The 17,006-nt window shown below is 55.7% G+C and overlaps 8 protein-coding genes across 8 annotated transcripts; 4 read left to right on the forward strand and 4 right to left on the reverse strand.

The window, feature by feature from the left end:
• Nucleotides 1-23: 23 nt before the first annotated feature.
• On the reverse strand, nucleotides 24-2,322 carry DACRYDRAFT_119357 (amidase signature enzyme; the record flags this gene model as incomplete). Its single annotated transcript, XM_040770773.1, has 10 exons — nucleotides 24-925; nucleotides 1,056-1,153; nucleotides 1,203-1,243; nucleotides 1,310-1,478; nucleotides 1,535-1,544; nucleotides 1,592-1,686; nucleotides 1,741-1,763; nucleotides 1,816-2,093; nucleotides 2,145-2,185; nucleotides 2,317-2,322. The coding sequence occupies 10 exons, from the start codon at nucleotides 2,320-2,322 to the stop codon at nucleotides 79-81; spliced, it is 1,608 nt and encodes a 535-aa protein (XP_040624596.1). The 3' UTR covers nucleotides 24-78.
• A 136-nt stretch (nucleotides 2,323-2,458) lies between these two features.
• On the forward strand, nucleotides 2,459-3,639 carry DACRYDRAFT_25048 (N-terminal nucleophile aminohydrolase). The gene is made up of 5 exons (XM_040773982.1): nucleotides 2,459-2,496; nucleotides 2,546-2,692; nucleotides 2,738-2,841; nucleotides 2,888-3,177; nucleotides 3,250-3,639. Exons 1-5 carry the CDS (start codon nucleotides 2,494-2,496, stop codon nucleotides 3,603-3,605), a joined length of 900 nt encoding a protein of 299 aa, XP_040624597.1. The 5' UTR covers nucleotides 2,459-2,493; the 3' UTR covers nucleotides 3,606-3,639.
• A 58-nt stretch (nucleotides 3,640-3,697) lies between these two features.
• On the reverse strand, nucleotides 3,698-5,577 carry DACRYDRAFT_119359 (COX15-CtaA-domain-containing protein). The gene is made up of 2 exons (XM_040770774.1): nucleotides 4,911-5,577; nucleotides 3,698-4,851 (listed from the first exon to the last, which is right to left on the reverse strand). The coding sequence occupies exons 1-2, from the start codon at nucleotides 5,519-5,521 to the stop codon at nucleotides 3,825-3,827; spliced, it is 1,638 nt and encodes a 545-aa protein (XP_040624598.1). The 5' UTR covers nucleotides 5,522-5,577; the 3' UTR covers nucleotides 3,698-3,824.
• A 151-nt stretch (nucleotides 5,578-5,728) lies between these two features.
• DACRYDRAFT_84732 (uncharacterized protein) lies at nucleotides 5,729-7,724 on the reverse strand (the record flags this gene model as incomplete). Its single annotated transcript, XM_040776695.1, has 10 exons — nucleotides 5,729-6,272; nucleotides 6,327-6,509; nucleotides 6,556-6,650; nucleotides 6,698-6,812; nucleotides 6,860-6,955; nucleotides 7,002-7,096; nucleotides 7,149-7,213; nucleotides 7,259-7,327; nucleotides 7,374-7,531; nucleotides 7,589-7,724. 10 exons carry the CDS (start codon nucleotides 7,722-7,724, stop codon nucleotides 5,860-5,862), a joined length of 1,425 nt encoding a protein of 474 aa, XP_040624599.1. The 3' UTR covers nucleotides 5,729-5,859.
• Nucleotides 7,725-8,971: 1,247 nt separating this feature from the next.
• On the forward strand, nucleotides 8,972-10,069 carry DACRYDRAFT_102372 (uncharacterized protein; the record flags this gene model as incomplete). The annotated part of the gene is made up of 2 exons (XM_040767629.1): nucleotides 8,972-9,685; nucleotides 9,742-10,069. The coding sequence occupies 2 exons, from the start codon at nucleotides 8,972-8,974 to the stop codon at nucleotides 9,973-9,975; spliced, it is 948 nt and encodes a 315-aa protein (XP_040624600.1). The 3' UTR covers nucleotides 9,976-10,069.
• A 326-nt stretch (nucleotides 10,070-10,395) lies between these two features.
• DACRYDRAFT_25050 (uncharacterized protein) lies at nucleotides 10,396-13,017 on the forward strand. The gene is made up of 5 exons (XM_040773983.1): nucleotides 10,396-10,441; nucleotides 10,486-10,528; nucleotides 10,573-10,621; nucleotides 10,693-11,805; nucleotides 11,855-13,017. Exon 5 carries the CDS (start codon nucleotides 12,002-12,004, stop codon nucleotides 12,572-12,574), a length of 573 nt encoding a protein of 190 aa, XP_040624601.1. The 5' UTR covers nucleotides 10,396-10,441; nucleotides 10,486-10,528; nucleotides 10,573-10,621; nucleotides 10,693-11,805; nucleotides 11,855-12,001; the 3' UTR covers nucleotides 12,575-13,017.
• A 1,274-nt stretch (nucleotides 13,018-14,291) lies between these two features.
• Nucleotides 14,292-15,504, reverse strand: DACRYDRAFT_25051 (uncharacterized protein). The gene has a single exon (XM_040773984.1). It carries the CDS (start codon nucleotides 15,456-15,458, stop codon nucleotides 15,144-15,146), a length of 315 nt encoding a protein of 104 aa, XP_040624602.1. The 5' UTR covers nucleotides 15,459-15,504; the 3' UTR covers nucleotides 14,292-15,143.
• Nucleotides 15,505-15,693: 189 nt separating this feature from the next.
• On the forward strand, nucleotides 15,694-16,234 carry DACRYDRAFT_25052 (uncharacterized protein). The gene has a single exon (XM_040773985.1). It carries the CDS (start codon nucleotides 15,770-15,772, stop codon nucleotides 15,923-15,925), a length of 156 nt encoding a protein of 51 aa, XP_040624603.1. The 5' UTR covers nucleotides 15,694-15,769; the 3' UTR covers nucleotides 15,926-16,234.
• The last annotated feature ends 772 nt before the right edge of the window (nucleotides 16,235-17,006 follow it).

The raw sequence follows: 17,006 nt of genomic DNA on the forward strand, positions 1-17,006 counted from the left end.
ATAGCTTATACCCGATAATTGTCTGTACTTCTCTTGGTAGCCATTCCTAGCTTACAACAATTTAGATTTATCCCTAATCTATACTTGGTACGTGACGCCATACGCCCTCAGCGCGCTTTCGATGATCTCCATCGCACGCAAGGTCTTCTCCTCCTCTAGCCGTCGGCCGACGACCTGCACCCCGACGGGCAAGCCAGCCATCAGCGTCGCGTCATACCACTTCCACGCCCCGCGCTCTACTGCATTCTGCGGCTTGTCCGTGAGCTGATCCAGCGCGGGGTCGACCCTCGTCACCGGGAGGACACCAGCAGGGTAGTCGACGTAGTTGAACAGGAATGTATACCCGCACGAGGCGAACGTGTCCCTCAAAGCGTTGTGTGGCACTGCGGGAGTAGCGTTGGGCACCGTGATGAGGAAATCGATTGCGTGATTCTGCCATGCCTGGAGGAACTGGGCTCGATAGTTTTCGCGCTCGACGACAAGCCGCTGCTGCTCGACGTATGACTTCTCCGCCCAGTCTCGGACAAGCGCTGCCCAGACCGGATCCTGGGAAACATGCTCGAGCCACCAGGCCCAGCATCGTTTTACCCACCGGGGGAGCCAGCGCATAGGCCATAACATGCGCTCTAAGCCGAGCTCGTTCGATTCCCCAAAACGGAAGGGGAGGAGGGCGGTCTTCCCCCCGTCTGCTAGGAGGAGCTGGGACGCTGTCTGCAGGGCGCGGAGAGGCGAGGGCGGGAAGAAGGGGAAGGGGCCGACGGTGTGCCCTGCTGCTTCGAGTGCTGAGATGCAGAGGGAGACGGCACGGGCACAGGCGGGGGAGGGGCGGACGACCCCGTCGGAGGAGAGGACACCGAAGCGGAGTTGTTTGGGGAGGGAGGGCTCGGTCCAGGGGAGTGGATCGCACGAGGGGTCATAGTCCCATCTGGTAGGGGTTAGCGGGGTGGTCACGGGTTGAGAGCCAATAGCCAAGCTGGGGAGAAACGAGATGGGGATAGAGTAGGAAGTGTGTGAAACGTGACGAAGAAGAGAGGTGCAGAGGAAGAAGAACGCACGGCTTCATATCTACCACAGCTTTCAAGAAAACCCGCAGCGCCTCCATCGACCGCGCCATCGGCGAATAACAAGCCTTGACGCCTTCTTGCCCTGGCATCTACAGCCCTGTCAACTTCCAGCTCATACCATGCCGTTGAAGGACGTACGGCGCTCGTATTACCCGCGCGAGGGAATCGGCCTGTAGAACCTACATCCCCGTATCAGCCATTTCCTGTATACCTCTGTCAATCGATACCCGAATGGAAACACGTACATTTCAGAGTGTAAATGCCGCAGAAATGTGCAGGGACACGCACACTGCCCGCTACATCTGAACCGACGCCGACGATAGACCCGCCGTAGGCTATCAGTGCGGATTCCCCGCCTGAGGATCCGCCGGACGTGCAGGCGGCGTTGTATGGGTTTGTGGTGCGTCCGAATACCTGAAGTTCGTCAGCTTAGGGTGTTAGGTTAGGTCAAAGTGAGGTGAGGTGCATACATCGTTGTACCTGCCTGTCAAGTTAGATAAGGACCATATATGCTGAAGAATACGCACGACTCAAAGCTCAACAGACAAGTCGGGACGTTCGTCTTCACAAACGGTACGGCTCCAGCATCTTTGAGAAGCCTGACGAGCGCAGAGTCTTTCTTCTAGGGCTTGAAAGTCCATGCTGAGAACCCGATGCAGGAGTCGTACCCAGCTACGTTACAGGTGTCTTTCAGGCTCACTGGGGTCGTCTCAACCTCTTGATCCGCATCTGGGAAGGAAAGACAGCGCACCGGGTACACCAGCAAGCGGGCCCGTCTTAACCCCCTCAGCCCACTCCTCAGCACTCGGAATGAGGATTTCTGTCAGACAGTTCGTCTCCCGTTGCGCGTCGACCGCTTTCTGCCCATAGCCGCGCAACACTTCCTTCGCAGTCCATTTGCCGGACTGGACATTCTGGATGAGCTGGGACAGAGGGGCGGCGAGGATGAGCGGTTGGGAGGGGAGGGGGTTGTGGTATTCACTCGGGAGGGAGAGGAGGGCTTTGGTGCGGAGATCACGTTTGTTGGCGCTGTGGGAGGTGAGTGAGAGGATAGAGAGATAAGAGGGAGGATGAACGTACCAGTCACGCTTGTGTGCGAAGTAACTAGTAAACCAGTCCATCTTCAGTTAGTTTCCAGCAAGTCACAAGTCAATCAGTAGTATCAGTACACCAAGATTCCCAATAGTAAATATTCGATAATGACAATACAAGCCAGCGTAGTGAACAGAGCGTCAACGGTTAATGAATGTACGCGCATTTAATGTATTCCATCTCCGGATAGACATCGGCTCCAATAAGTCATGCGCGTCTCTTGTTGAACCCTCACGGAATCAGAATCTCGCGCTGCAGCGACGCGTAACCATCGACGTCCTTATCGTCCTCGACCTCGTCCTCGTCGCAGTCGTCAGCCCTCTCTTCTTCTTCTACAATGGTCAGTGCACATATATGCTCATAATAACTAGGTGTTGACGAATGCACAGTTTAGGAATACTTACGACTCGGATAACACTGTCTTCTCACCCCAGGGAAGGCTGCACCAAGTTGAGTATGCACTCGAGGCCGTCAAGCAGGGCAGCGCTGCCGTAGGGATGAGGTCCAAGACGCACGCCGTACTCTTAGCGCTGAAGGTGCGCAGATATTTAAGCATGAGACTGTAGTTAACATTGTGCCAGAGATCCTCCGGCGAGCTGGCGTCCTACCAGCAGAAAATGTTCCGAATAGACGACCATGTCGGGATCGCCATCGCCGGGCTAACGTCTGACGCCCGAGTGCTAAGGTACGCATATGCCTGCACCCATCTGTTTCCCTCTAACCCGGAACAGCAACTTCATGCGCCAGCAAGCGATGGCATCAAAGATGACATTCAACCGTCCCGTCCCTGTGAACCGCCTCGTATCCGCCATTGCCGATCGGGCACAGGTCAACACCCAGGAATACGGGCGCAGGCCGTACGGTGTGGGCTTGCTTGTGATCGGGCAGGACCAGAGCGGACCGCACTTGTACGAGTTCTCACCTGCGGGGAACAGTTATGAGTACTATGCGATGAGCATTGGGGCACGGAGTCAGAGCGCGAAGACGTATTTGGAGAAACACTTTGAGCTGTTCGAGAATGGTGTGTCTCCTTTCTCCTCCCTTCCCTCCTCTTTCGGCTCTCCTGTTGGGAATTGCAGCTGACGCTGTGCAGCATCGCTGGAAGACCTGATCCGGCACGGCCTGCACGCGCTTCGCGAGACGCTGCAGCAAGACAAAGAGCTGACGATCCACAACACCTCTATCGGCATCCTTGGCCCTGCAGGGGTGAACGAGCAAGCCAACATCGCCTCCCTGGGCAAGGAGGGCGTCTTCCGGATCTTGGAGGGGGAGGTCATCCAGCCTTACTTGGACAGCATGCAGCCGAAGGAAGTGCCCGCTCCTGTCACTTCTGTCGCAGCAGCAGCAGCAGCGGCGGCGGCGGCTGGTGCTCCGGCCGCGCCTGCAGCAGAGGCCCCGGCAGAGGAGATGCCAGGCGGATTGCCGGACGATGATGTCAACATGGGTTAGGTAGTTGTTACTGTCTGAATAGCATCGAATTATTCTTCTTCTCATGACCGCCTCCGTATACCCCAGTGGGCAGAACAGTCGAGTCGAATGCAGCGAAACCAAGTGTATTACGTCTGCCCATGGTGTATAGTACAGTGAGTGGTGGCACCAATTTCTTTTTCGTCTCCAACTTTCCAGCCCATCCAGAGGCCCCATTCCCCCTCCTTCCGTACACAGCGGTCAACGCCTCACCTGCCCACGCTTGACCGCTTCCCGCCAAAGGATCCCCCACTTCCCCGGTCTGCGTAATACGGCCATCAGCGCCAAGAGCGCCGTCAACAAGCACACACTCCCAGCTTGATGCGCAGCCGCCAGCTCGACAGGTACGAGGTAGATCAGCGTGCTAATCCCCAGCGCAACCTGCAAATTCGCGAACCCGAAGCTCCAACCCGCCAGCCTCCGTGCATGCAGAGGCAGCACCTTCCTAAACCTCAGCGCGAGGAAATGCAGTGCCCCTACAGCGACATAGGCCGTGACAGCCAGCGCCCGGTGGTCGAACTGCACCGTTGTCGGGTTCTCGAATATGTTCCTCCATGGCTGGTCTAGCTCTTCGATGTGGACGCTCTGGGCGCCGTTGCTGTCCTTCCGAGTATGCTTGATCCTCACTTGGCTGAATTCGGGCCGGACGAGCTCTTCCCCAGGAGGGATAAGCCGACCTCCCATGAGAGGGAATTCGTTGTATATCAGCCCCGCGTCTAGGCCGGCGACGAACGCCCCGCTGAGGGCGGTGACGAACACCAGCGCAGCAACGGCGTATGTCGCCAGGCGGAACTGGCGCATCTGGGCTGGCGCTGCAGCCCAAGCGCGTTCCCACCCTCCGTCTGCACGCCACCCTTTCCCTTTGACATACGCAGCGTCCCGGAGCACCGAGAGCCCCATCAACACCAGCCCGGCGTAGAATACCAGCGCTGCTCCCAAGTGCGCGGCCAGCCTGTACTGGCTTACGCGGGGTACGGCTCCTGGCGTATGGAGGATCTCGTCCTCCAGCCCTGAGGCAACCATGTACCAGCCCAGTGCGCCCTGGGCGCCGAGCAGCACAGTCAGGGCGAGAAGCTTGCTCGGGAGGCCCGGGGTGAGCTTGTGTCGTGCCAGGTAGTAGCCGAAGGGTACGAGCAGGACGAGACCGATGAACCGGCCTAGAAGACGGTGAGAGTACTCCATATAATAGATACGCTTGAACGCTTCGAGGGTGATGTTGGTGTTGAGCCTGTGCTGGGGTCAGTTACGTCCACCAGGGAGAGGGATGGGGGAAGAGGGGGGACGAACATCTTGTACTCCGGAGTGGACCGATATTTCCTAAACTCCTCATCCCACGCTTCATCACTCATAGGCGGGAGTGTACCCGTCACAGGCCTCCATTCCGTGATTGACAGCCCGGATTCAGTGAGCCTCGTCACCCCTCCAACGGTGATGATGCTAAACGAGAGAGCGGCGAGGAGGAAGAGCCAGTAGCCTACGGAAGCGGGGGAGAGCGGCTGGAGGGGGGGACTCACTTCTTCTTCCACTTGCTCTGCTGAGGGAGTTGGATTTGATGAATTGGAACTGGGACTGGGACTGGGACTGGGACTGGAGGGAGGCGGGGGCTGGGACGGGTGAGTACGGGCAACGGTCGCTAGTCCTCGAGTGACGGTGAAGTATGCTTCTGGCAGCGGGCGAACACCGAGAGGGAATGAAGTTGCGAAGAATCTCAGCTTGGGACTGGGGCGGAATAGGCTGAGGATACGAGAGGGCGATGATGCTCGAATGGCAGGGTGGGCGGGGACGGTGAAGGGTACGGCGGGCTTGGGTACAGCGCCGAGGTTGGAGATATTTCGCAGCAAGGTGGGCCTGCTTGTGTGCAGTGTACGACAGCCAATGCGAAGTATTAGGGGGGACATCGGCGTCCCTTTTGAGCGCTGCTCGTTGACGGCGACGGCGAGCTCGAAGAGTGAACAGAGGTGAACAGCGAGCAGGGACAATTGGCCGACGTGCTCGGCTCTCTCTTGCGGGTGGCTGCCCTATTAGGGAAAGTCTATTCATTCGCAATCAGTCCCTTGTTATTCGTTTTTCTCGATGAAAATTATGATTATAATATTTGAACAGAGTGGACTGACTAGCTAAATAGGATCATTACAAAAGAATTGATATATTCGAATAACGCTGGTATGTCATGAGTCATTCAATTCGTGCAAAAGGCATGGAACGTATGAGATCTTGCACCGTCAGCCAGGGGAGTTCACTGGTCTTTCTTCAGTTCCTGGGCGACCTGTCTCTCATCGTGCAGCTCGCTCAGATCCAGCGTCTCCACTTCCCCTTCCCCTTCTCCCTTTACGTCACTGGGCACGTTCACTGGCGAGAACCCAATGTCCGAAGCGACGATCACGGGGGATGTCAACTGGGACTCGGCTTCCGAGGGAGGGGAAGACGGGCCCGGAGAGCCAGAGACGTTCGACGCTGCTGCGGAAGCTTCTGCCAGTTCTTTCCTGAGCGCTTCCAGCTCTCGCTCGAACTTTCGCCCAAAGACTTCGATGTAGTACCCCCCGCCGTTCCAGGTTGCCACGCTGAAGATTATCATGAGGAACACGGCGCTCCACCGGCGGCTGTTGTACATGAGGAACACGGCGGGAAGCTCTGTGAGGAGGGAATACACTACCGGCGCATACATATCAGCGTGGAACTCTCAAGTAGGAGGTAGGAACGCACCGAGTTGACCACCCATGAAGGACGGCTCCTTGTATGCCGGAGGGATGTTCCGCAGCATGCGACCGATGATCCCCCGTTTGTCGTTGAGCATGTACGAGAAGGAGGTCGTGCGCTTCCCGGCTGAGATCTTAGCACCGCGGTCGATGACGATGAACTTCCAATACAGGCCTTGCCATACGGTGTCTAGCGTTATGTGAGTATGGGAGCGATATGAGGCTAAGTGACGTACAGATGAAACCGCTCAGAAGGAGTGCTTTCCACGGGCTCAGAGTGTCGAGCCCAACGAGGGCAGGAAAGCGTTCCTCCGCATGGGGATAATAATGTCTTCCTGGGAATGAGCAAACGCACGAAAGTCTGAGAAACGCACATACCGGATCACGGTGAACACAAATGGGGGATAGAAGTGGATAAACAGGGACATGATCTTCTCCGCGTCGTGGAATACGAGACTGTTCCGCCAGGTGATGACAGCGCTTGCGATTGGGCCTGCAGAGCGTGAGTAGTCGTTGTGAGAAGGTTAGTAGAAGGCGTACCATGTGAGAGGAGATAGCAGCTTTGGAAGAGGAACTTGGACTGGGGCATGAACCAGATGAAGACCATGTTGAGGAGGTTGACGTAGTAGCAGAGGTCTACGCATATGAGAGAGTGCTGGAGAGACAGGGAAGACGTGCGCACCGAAGAGGAAATAATGCCAGGCTTTCTTCTTGAATGTGTAGACGCGATAGGGGAAGGAGTATGCCATCTGGACTGTGTATACGAAGGGGATCCACCTAGCAACCAGCAGTCAGCAACCTCATGATGTAAGATACGCTTTGTGCATACTCGGGGGCCATACCAAAGATGAGCGCGGATATCAAGACAGTCTGCACGCCGATGAAGAATGATACCTGCCAGCATGTCAGAAGGCGAACAAGCCAAGATAGAGCACGTACCTTCCCCTTCAACCTAACAACCTTGGACGAATGCCACGTATCATACAAGCTCGATATCCTGCCCGCGATCTACACCTCGTTAGCCGCTGACAGTGAGGTGTGATAAACAGCACACCTTGACCCTAAACTGTCTTAGCTCCTTTTCGAACGGTGTCCTCCCCGGACCACGGGCAGCCAACGCCTCGCTAGCCTTTGACCGGAGCCTATCGCTCGTCTTCTTAAACCTCCTTTCCAGTAAATCAAAGTGCGAGTCAAAGTACGTCTCTATCGTATCTATCCCCAAAGTCAGTACTGCTGCGCGAAACACTGGTGCAGATAGTGGGTGCGTACCGAGGAGCGTGAATGCCGCTTGCCAATCCCCGATCCCATCTTCGTTGAACGGCGCTGTGAGGGAATTGATCGCCGTCCCACTAAGCGTCTTTATCAGTCCCGGTCTGGGTGGTGGTGGTAGTTTGAGCTCAGCCATCGCAAGTGTAGGAGCAAGAGGAGAGTGAGGAGGGCGACAGACCTAGGGGGACACCGTTTTTTTGTCAGGGCGTGAACGCGCCCCGCACTAATCGACGTAAGGGGCGGTGCTACCCTTTGGCGAGGGTGCACGTGTTTCTTCGCATCAGAGGAAGTGCCACGTCGCATGCGTGGGTTAGGCATACGACCACCTGCTACTGGGTGGGACAACGTCGTACAAGTCCTTCTCGGAGTATCAGAAATTGAGGCTTTTGAATGACTTGAAAACTCCCTCATCTTTCGCATATGAACGCCATCAACCCCTGGCGCTCGTGACTCCTCCCGACCAACGCAGAGCTCATGATTTGCCCCCAAACACGCCCTTGAACAACAAGTCGTACTCCCACAACGGCCCGTCGGTGTCCGACAACATATTTCCCCGCACCAGCACGTTCTCACCGACTAACTAAGCGCTGGAGCACATGACCTCACTCCTATTTCCTTTCGAAGCTGGTACTGATCCGTGCGGAAAGGCGGGAGGGCTTCCCTATCAGACTGCTGAGGGTTTGCTAGGGTTGCGATTGGGACGAACGTTCTCTCATAACTGCAGTATCTTATTTTGAGGTTACGAGGTTGAGGTTGATGTTGACGATGTGCTAGTTGCCGGGTATTCAGCAGTGCTGAAGAGCGATCCGATTCTGAGGATCTTTGTTATCAAGTATCCTTTATCTTTCGGCAGATAAAGACACACTGGACAGCATGCACGTTCCCCCTCGTACCTCATGTCCACGCTGATCCATTGCCCCACCAATCAATTCATATCCTATGCATCAAATACGATTACACGATCTGTTCATCGGCCGCTGTTCCCGTGGTCCCTAAGAGTTGCGTCACTGTACCGCCTGCAGGTGTTGCCTCACCGTGAATCAGGGCCTCAGAGACTTGACACTTCACTTGACATCGTGACATCCCCAGTCACCGACGTCCAAGTGCAACTTGGGCATTAGCTTTGTCGGCACTTTGCTTTACTACTTAACTGCGCGAACGACGAGTGCGACGACTTTGACCACTCCTCTGTACTCTGCTTGCATTCGATCGAATCTGTCCACTGCACTTGCCACCCGTGATTCACCGATTACCCTCCACCACACTCTAAACGGGTCCATCCCTCATCAATCATTTGCTCGTCTCTCAGCAACACCACACTCAGTCCCAACCTGCCCTCCCACTCCCAGAAACAGAACAGAACAGGAACAGGAACACCCCCGCATGGCCCACTGGCCACAACACAACCTCCTGCGTCTGCCGGGCAAGCTCAGCTCCGTTCTCTCAGCCCACGTCTACGCCGGCTCCTCCCCTCTCTCCCCACTCACCCCGCTCATCCTATTCCTCAACCCCCTGCTCGGGGATAGCAAGACCTGGCTCGAAGTCATCCATTCCTTCCGCTCCCTATGCCCCGACGCTTGGATGATCCGCTATGACCGGTATGGGCAGGGCGAGTCCGGGCCCGACCCCGCCCATCCTTCGGGGTACAACGACCCTGAGCAGGCGGTGCAGGATCTTGCGGCGCTGTTGAGGGATATCGTAGGGAACGAGACGAATGTGGATCAGGAGGCGGAGGTGGAGCATGAGGTGGAGGATATACCCCTCGTACTTGTTGGGAACGCGTTTGGATGCGCGTTGGCCAGGCTCTATGCAGGGAGGTATAAGGGCGTCAGGGGAGTGCTGTTCCTCGACCATTATCTGACTGATACGCTGCCTGTTGCGCTTTTACCGGCGTATGAGGTCGGAGAGGAGGAAACGATGACGAGGACCAGGGAGGGAATGAGGAAACATCTGAGTGAGGGAGTGGTCCTGGGGGGCATGAGGAGGGAGGGGATACCACGCATGTTGCCCCGCGCTGATGGCCCGCCGCTGCCGGATTGGCCGTATGTTACGGTGGGGATGCACGATCCACTCCCGTTTGCGGAAGAGGAGTGTCAGGTGCGCGATTCTCCCCCTTCACCCTAAGTCGGTCGACGTGCTAAGACTAAGAACAGAGATACATCGGCATGGACCCGTCCATAACGCTGCGCTACGTCCAGCCGCACTGGGAATCCTACCACCGAGCCCTGCTCAAGCTCACCCTGCCCGAGAAAGCCAGAGGCCCGATAGTGGTGCTCGGGGCGGCGCACAACATCCAGGCTGAAAGGCCGGAATGGGTCGTTGGAGAGCTGAGGAAGATGGTGGGGAGGATCATGAGGGTTGGGATGGTTGATGGGCACCCGAATTGAGTACGAGCTTTGTATGGGCCCGGGCGGGATACTGCTGGGTCAGACGGGCTGGAGCAGGGAAAACGCATGCTTTGTTATATTTTGTTGGCTTGAGGACTGTGGATTATTTATCTGCATTATTGTGAGATTTGCACCAGTTGATTTTATCCTAATTGTATGAAATAGACCGTGTATGAACTATCTAGCCATTATTGCAAGGAGGGCCATCATCACCTTGTTTCAAATACGATGGTTTGCTGCATGAGGCTTATATATCACGGTCTGGAATGCTGACGTAATCAATATGTGATGACGTAAGAGAGAATGGAGTGGCGCTCATCTTGTACTTTTCACAAGCGAAGTGCACGTTCTCTCATTACTCCTTCTTCCTTTCCACCATCTCCCTCTTCCTTCCTCCTCCTCCTCCTCTCCCTATCGCCGATACCATCGGTATACGCTTCGTTCACAAACATTAACATCCCAATAGGTGAGCACTGTTATTCCGTCGAGGAATCGCTGACTTCTTCTTAGATATCCTGTGAAAAGCAATGTCCTACCAAGCGACCTTCACATGGTATGTCCACCCATACTCACATGCACAAAGCTCACAATCAGCAGGCCGCACTCCAATGCCAACAATGTCGTCGTCACAGGAACATTTGACAATGTGCGTTCTTATCTCCCCCTCCCCCCCTCACCCTAGCTAAACCTCTTATCTCCTCTCCTCGCCTCACACAGTGGACCTCCTCCCACTCGCTGACAAAATCCGACTCCGGGTTCAGCGGCACCATCCCCCTCCCCTACAGCGAGAAAGTGTTCTACAAGTACCTCGTTGATGGACACTGGATCACGAGCTCGGACGAGCCTTCAGAGGCTGACCATTCCGGGAACGTGAACAACGTCCTTGTCACTCCTGCTCCGCCGGTGCCGGAGGTCCCTGTCCCGGCTCCTCAGGCACAGGACGTGGTCGAGCTTGCCCCGGAGGTCGAGGCTTCGCTCCCCCCGCAGCAGAAAGTCCAGGCACACGATGTCCCCCAGCCGTCTGAAGCTGTAGAAGCCCCGGTAACACAGAATCAGAATGACGAGCTAGCCGAATCCCCGGATTCGACAACAAGCAGTACCCTCACTGCCGTCGCTATCCAGGTAAACGACTACGTCAAGCCTGCTACTGACGCGGTGAGTAAGGCCGCTACAGACGTGCACGAGGCGTACATCGCCCCGGCGCTAGATGCGGCCGCTGCGAAGGCGGACGAGCTGCACGCAGCGCACATCCAGCCCGTGGTCGATGCGGTCAACGTCAAACTCGCAGAGGTGCACGCGGATGCCATTCTCCCCGCGTTGGACAAGGTGCAGGAGCTGCACGCTACTGTTCTACAGCCTGCCCTTGAACAGGCGAAGCAGTCACACGAGGAGCACGTCAAGCCTGTGCTTGAGACTGTCAACCCGGTCGTGGACCACCTCACTGGTGTTGCTGCTCTCGCTGTCCCGGCTGCTGTGGCCAGCGTGACAGAGACCGTTGTTGACGTGCATGAGAAGGTCGCTCCTGTCGTGCAGCCACACGTGGAAGCAGCGACCGAGGGAGCGAAGGAGACGATCCAACCCGTGCTGGAGCAAGCACAGACAGCCGTCCTCCCCGCACTGGAGAAAATACAAGAAGTGCTCCAGCCCGTAACTGATAAAGTGCCAGAACACGTCCAGCCCCTGCTCGACGCGCACAAAGAGACGCTCACAGAGGTGCGCGAGACGGTCACTGCTGCCGAAGGTACGCACTCGGCGATCACGTATATTGCGAGCGGGGTCGGCGCGGCTCTGGCTGGTGTTACGGGCATTGACCCTGTTAATCCGCCTAAGGTGATCTTCTTTCCTGATTCGCCGGCTGATCCTAATGGTGTGGATATAGATCCCTGTCAGCGAGGAGCTGCCTCTCGAGAAGGAAGTTGCCCCTCCCGTGGTCACCGAAGCAGAGCCCTTGAAAGAAGTGCAGGAAGTTCTCACCGCACCCGTCAGCACCAACGGCGGACCGAAGCACGTCCCCATGCCAGAAACGATGGAGCCCATCTCTGAGCCTCCGGCCGAAGACGCAGGAGCGGAAGAGTTCTCCTCCGACCTGCCCTCTGATATCCCCGAGCCGGCGGTGGCAGATGTCACGGGTACGGTGGATGACGACCTGGCTACGGAGCTTGAGGCGAGCCAGGCTGCGGAACAGGCGCTGGTTGATGAGGAGGATCTGGGCGTTGTCACTTCTGGTGCTGAGGAGGTGGGGCAGGCGCCACTGGCGCCGGCTGTTCCTCCTGCTGAGCCGGTGTCTGCGCCCGCAGAGCCCATAGCAGCTGTTGTTGAGCCTCTTCCTGCTGTTGAAGCAGCGAAAGAGGACAGCACCGCTCCGGAGCCGATCAAGAAAGACGAGACGCCCCTCCCACCCCTGAAGGACGTCTCCGAGCTGCCAACGCCAGTGCCGATAACCACTGCACCGCAAGACATGTCGTTCCCAACCACCGAGTCCGGGCCTGGCAGTGGCCCCGCAAGCGAAGCAAGCCCGAGCCCGAGTGGGGAGGATAAGAGGAAGAAGCGGCAGAGTCTCTTCGGTAAGATCAAAGCCACCTTTTCGAAACACAAGTGAAAATGAGTGTTCTTGGTCTTTCTGTCCTGCACTCTACTGGCCGCCGTCGCCTGCCCCACCCGCGCCCAACCGCACTCGCTATCTTTACGCCCCTCACGACCGCCCACGTCCTTCCTTCTTCATCTCCCTCTCCGTCTCCATCTCCGTCTCACGCTCACTCGAATCTTCACCTCAATCTTTCCGGTATCATCCTACGCCCTCGATGCGATAATTCCTCCCAAAGACGACACCACCATCGTCGTCTCAGGCGTCGTCCTCGCCCTGGCGCTAATCTTCTACTACTCCCGATAAGTGATATAGTCTTGGACACTTCTTTTTCTCTGCTGAAAATACTTGGCCGGGAACCTAACCTAACCCGCGGTCCATGTTCATGTTTGTTTCCCTCTCTCTTTGTTGTGATTTCTTTGGTGTGATACAGGTCTTACCGGCAATAACTGCTTGCCTTTTCCTCTCGTGCAATAAGATGCTGTTTCATCATTGGATCGATGCACCTCGTCTCTCGAAACGAGTCCGCATAATGGTTGCTCTGAAACCAGACTGACGAATCATCCATCCTAGGCGAAGAAGCGTGGAAGCCGCATGTGTCCTCTGCTGTCGATCATGAGGTATGACGTCTTCCACACCCTTTGACCCTTCAGTTCTTAATATCGACATATGCTCTTTCTGAGGACATCGTCTGATTCTTCTTGGTCAGTTGCTGCTTCTCGGCACCGACCCGCCTATGCCACGCTCCGCACGCAAGATCACTGGAATGTTACAGGGCGTCCTCAGTCTTCTCCATACCTTCACTCCTGATCTGTATTGCATACAAGAACAACTCCAGACTTGCGCAGCTTCTCTTGATACAGCCTTGATACAGAGAAGCTTTTCCTGCTTCCATCGAACTGTCTTTAGGTTTGGGAGCCTGCACCCGAGCTTGATGACGCACCAAACGGAGACCCGCACCCTGCCCGTACGTCAATCTAGATACGTGCAAGATACATTACAGATCTCACTCATCTTCAAGCGAGAATGCCAATCAATCAAAGCATTCACGGCCCCATTCCGCCCGAGATTCCGAAAGCAATGGCGGATTCCGGCCGCAGTCCGATGCTTTGGCTCAATAATGTTATGTGAGAGGCCCTGGACTTGGCACCACGTGCACGTGTGTCGATCGGTCGATCGTGTTTGTGTTGTCTCGGTGACTTTCAGACGTATATTGCTGGTGGTGCGACATTCCTGCACGGACCGCTTAGGTCCTAGAATTGGAGCCAGCTGGCCAGATGGCGTTGATTACCTCCGAGCAAGTATTCACCCGCCAGAGTGAGTACTAATTCAAAGATAGATTCAAGATATACCTTTACCTCTTTGGGGTTTATTGAATGCAAGTGTGTACTGTGGATTCATGCGCGCGGTGATCTGCGGGGTACCATGACAGTGGTGCAAGTTTCCGATCCAAACAGCAAGGTCACCATCAGAAGTAGGCGTCAAGATGTCATGTTGCTGTGCCCTCGGACCCAGTAGTTTATCGCTGCATGCTTACAGAACACTCTCACGGTGGACAGCTTAGGGCCACATGCTCTGCTGCATGATCGTGTGCCAGGAATCTCCCAATGAGCACTGCAGCCCATAGCGGTAACATACGAGAACCGAAAGTATATGCAAATTAATGCGGTATAGATGTAGTGGTTATAGCTACAACAGCAACAGCTATAGTGCTTGTTGGGTATACTAAAATGTGAAGTGTGGTGCACATCCTTGGTGACCACCTGAAATATCTACAGTGCCTAGTCGACGTTTGTAGCGTCCAATTTCAATTTGCTTCGAAAACATGCGGTAGTATGTGAAATCTTATTGATGTTGAGATCTTGGTCTCGTGTCTTCGACTGCTGGTTACTCGGTCTCCCTAGCAGACCAGCAAAGTGGGCGGATATAATGAATCGGCGGAGACTTCTTTCATATATGGCGTGGACTGTTGAAGGTCGCCAATATGCCGTTCGCCGACAAGCCTTGCTGCGGGCTTGTCGTTCCGACGGCCTCCTCTGCTTCGCACCTCACCCATCCATGCCCCCAGGAAACATGGACCTCCTCTTCCTCTCCTCCTCGCCCTTCCTAACCACCTCCACCACCTCCCGGCTCCTCGCTCTCTGTCCCGCTCTCCAAGTGCCCATAATACGCTCCAGCTTTCCCCAGTCGACGTCTTCCGGGCTCGGAGGTGTCGGGTCTGGTGTTCGGCTTGAGACGGGTCGGAGGGGGCTACTGCGGGGGAGGTCGTCCGCTGGGGAAGGTAGGTCGTCCTGCAAGTAGAGGGTGGATGGAAGTGTGGGCTTGAAGGGGGGAGTGCTCGGGGGCGTGTGGGATACCGGTGACTGGGCAGGGGTGGTAGAGGGAGATAAGGGGTTAGGGGAGGGACTGGAGGGATCGGAGGACTTGTCTGGTGTGAAACGATCCGCCTCTGAAAGGAGGGGGAAGGACACCAGCGTCCCCGATGAGAGGCTGGAATAGAGGCTGGAGGAAACGCCGCTGCTTCTGCTTTCCTCACTGGCAGAGAGTAGTGGGAGGAGTGTTTCGAACCCCTCCCCGCTTGTGGTCAAGACCAGTTGAGGAAGTTGGGGAGGATGGTCGGATATCTTTCTCCTTTCTCTTTCTCTTTCTGCCTCTCTTTCTCCCTGTCGCTCTCTTTCCTCTTCGGCGTCTCTTTCTCCTCTTCTTTGCGCTTCTCTCCCTGCTTCTTCTTCTGGATCATCCTTCTCTCGGGTAGGGGAGGGGAGTGCAGACAACGACGAAGGGTTAGACGACGACCGCTGATACCTTGAAGGCAGCGGTGCGTCAGCGGGGATGGTAGGCATGACAGATACAGGTCTCGATCCACGTGGTCGGACCGATATGAGCTGGTTATGCCCATGTGCACCACTGGGGTGGACCATGCTGGGGTTGACAGTTCCCTTCCTGGGGCTAACCGATGGTCTCGGGCGGGGACCCTTCAGCGCTTGCCTAGGTGGTGAGGGAGACGCAGATCTGCGGAATTCCTCGGTTAAGGATAGCAGTGGTGAACTGGGGGAGTGCGGTGTGCCCGGGGTTCGTGGTGTGAGGGGCTCGAGGTTGCTCAAGATGCTGGAGGAGGTAGAGCTGGATGAAGAGGATGCGTGAGAGAGTACAGAGCTGAGGGAGAGGAGTGAGGGCGAGGGATGATGAGAAATTTTCTGTCGGCCGACGATGGGCACTGGCGGTAAAGCCGGACTTCGCGAACCTGTGCCTAGGCTTGAAGAGTCGGACGAGGAAGATAACAACGTCGCAGATCTCGACGTAAAGGCAGCCTGGTCCTCGTTGCCATTGGTAGGCAGGGTCATACCGGAACTCGTCGTCTGCTGACAACAGATTCCTCACTAGGCTTGGTATAAGGAAGAGAGGAGAGCCTTGCGTCGTCAGGTAGCCCAATTGCAAATAATAGCGGGGCGTTCCGGTCACGATTGAATTGCAATCGACTCCAGATGCCAATGTCAATGTGAATGCGTTTCAATGCCCGTAGTGTGTTTGAGATTTCGAAACGAGGAAAGGACAAAAGGCAAGAATGGAATAGGACTGGAGGGAGATGAAATGGAGAGAGCGCATGCCGGGAGAAGTAAGGAAATACTAGAGATGCCCAATGTAAAGTTTGTCCAACGTGTGATCGTCGGGGACAACATCATCCTTCCACCCTGTCCATTCAATCAGAAGGCACGGCCACGAGGCAACACCGACCTCTCAATGCACAGCTTTGAATAATGTAGTTACACAACCAACAATGAGGAGAGATGGGAGAACAATCAGTGCATCTGCGCCCTCTGAACGTGTGTGGATCACAGGTTGTACGGCTGCCCTCACGACGACCCGCACAGACCGGGCGAACGACGAGGACGACATGACTCCACGCGCCGTACATTACATTTCGCCCACGAGGGCGCGGTTGGAATGCATTAATGTGCAACAGTTCCGCTCCTCCCTCCTTGCACCTGCTTGTAAGCTACCATGTGTATGGAATTTCCCCACATGGGGACTGCATGCGCACTTGTCAGCAAATCTCGTTTCCCGCTCCTGCTTCTAGCAGGTTTTTTATTCTAATCGCCCTCTTCCAGCTTCTGAGCCAGATGTTGCTCCCGATGCAACTTGTGCACTTGCGATCAGGATAAGATCAAAGATCAGGATAAGATCAAGATCGGATCGGGCCAAGAATGCGGTTGGAATGCAAATCCAGAAGCGCCCGTGCTCGTACCCATCTGGTTTTCCAGGCGGGTTCGCGCCATTCTCCAGATGGCTGGTCAGCAATCAAAGATAGCACGTCGTACAAACTCGTCTGTCAGCCACACATGCTGATTATTTTTGTGCCAAGTTTTCCTGCAAACTTGATAGGAGGCACATGCCAGGCGGAAGAACCCGCCCAACACTCGAGCAGGAGGGCTGGGAATGCAGTTGG

The sequence above is a fragment of the Dacryopinax primogenitus genome, assembly GCF_000292625.1.
Source record: "Dacryopinax primogenitus strain DJM-731 SS1 chromosome Unknown DACRYscaffold_22, whole genome shotgun sequence".
In the NCBI taxonomy this organism is placed as follows: domain Eukaryota; kingdom Fungi; phylum Basidiomycota; class Dacrymycetes; order Dacrymycetales; family Dacrymycetaceae; genus Dacryopinax; species Dacryopinax primogenitus.

Bases quoted from the DNA above. Each gene is read 5' to 3' on its own strand.
- DACRYDRAFT_25051 (XM_040773984.1), bottom strand. From the start codon at position 15,458: ATGGGCATAACCAGCTCATATCGGTCCGACCACGTGGATCGAGACCTG.
- DACRYDRAFT_25050 (XM_040773983.1), top strand. From the start codon at position 12,002: ATGGAGCCCATCTCTGAGCCTCCGGCCGAAGACGCAGGAGCGGAAGAG.
- DACRYDRAFT_25048 (XM_040773982.1), top strand. The intron at 2,693-2,737 runs GTGCGCAGATAT...ACATTGTGCCAG, and splicing joins CCGTACTCTTAGCGCTGAAG to AGATCCTCCGGCGAGCTGGC. The intron at 2,842-2,887 runs GTACGCATATGC...AACCCGGAACAG, and splicing joins TCTGACGCCCGAGTGCTAAG to CAACTTCATGCGCCAGCAAG.
- DACRYDRAFT_25052 (XM_040773985.1), top strand. From the start codon at position 15,770: ATGGGCACTGGCGGTAAAGCCGGACTTCGCGAACCTGTGCCTAGGCTT.
- DACRYDRAFT_119359 (XM_040770774.1), bottom strand. From the start codon at position 5,521: ATGTCCCCCCTAATACTTCGCATTGGCTGTCGTACACTGCACACAAGC. The intron at 4,852-4,910 runs GTTCGTCCCCCC...ACCCCAGCACAG, and splicing joins TCCACTCCGGAGTACAAGAT to GCTCAACACCAACATCACCC.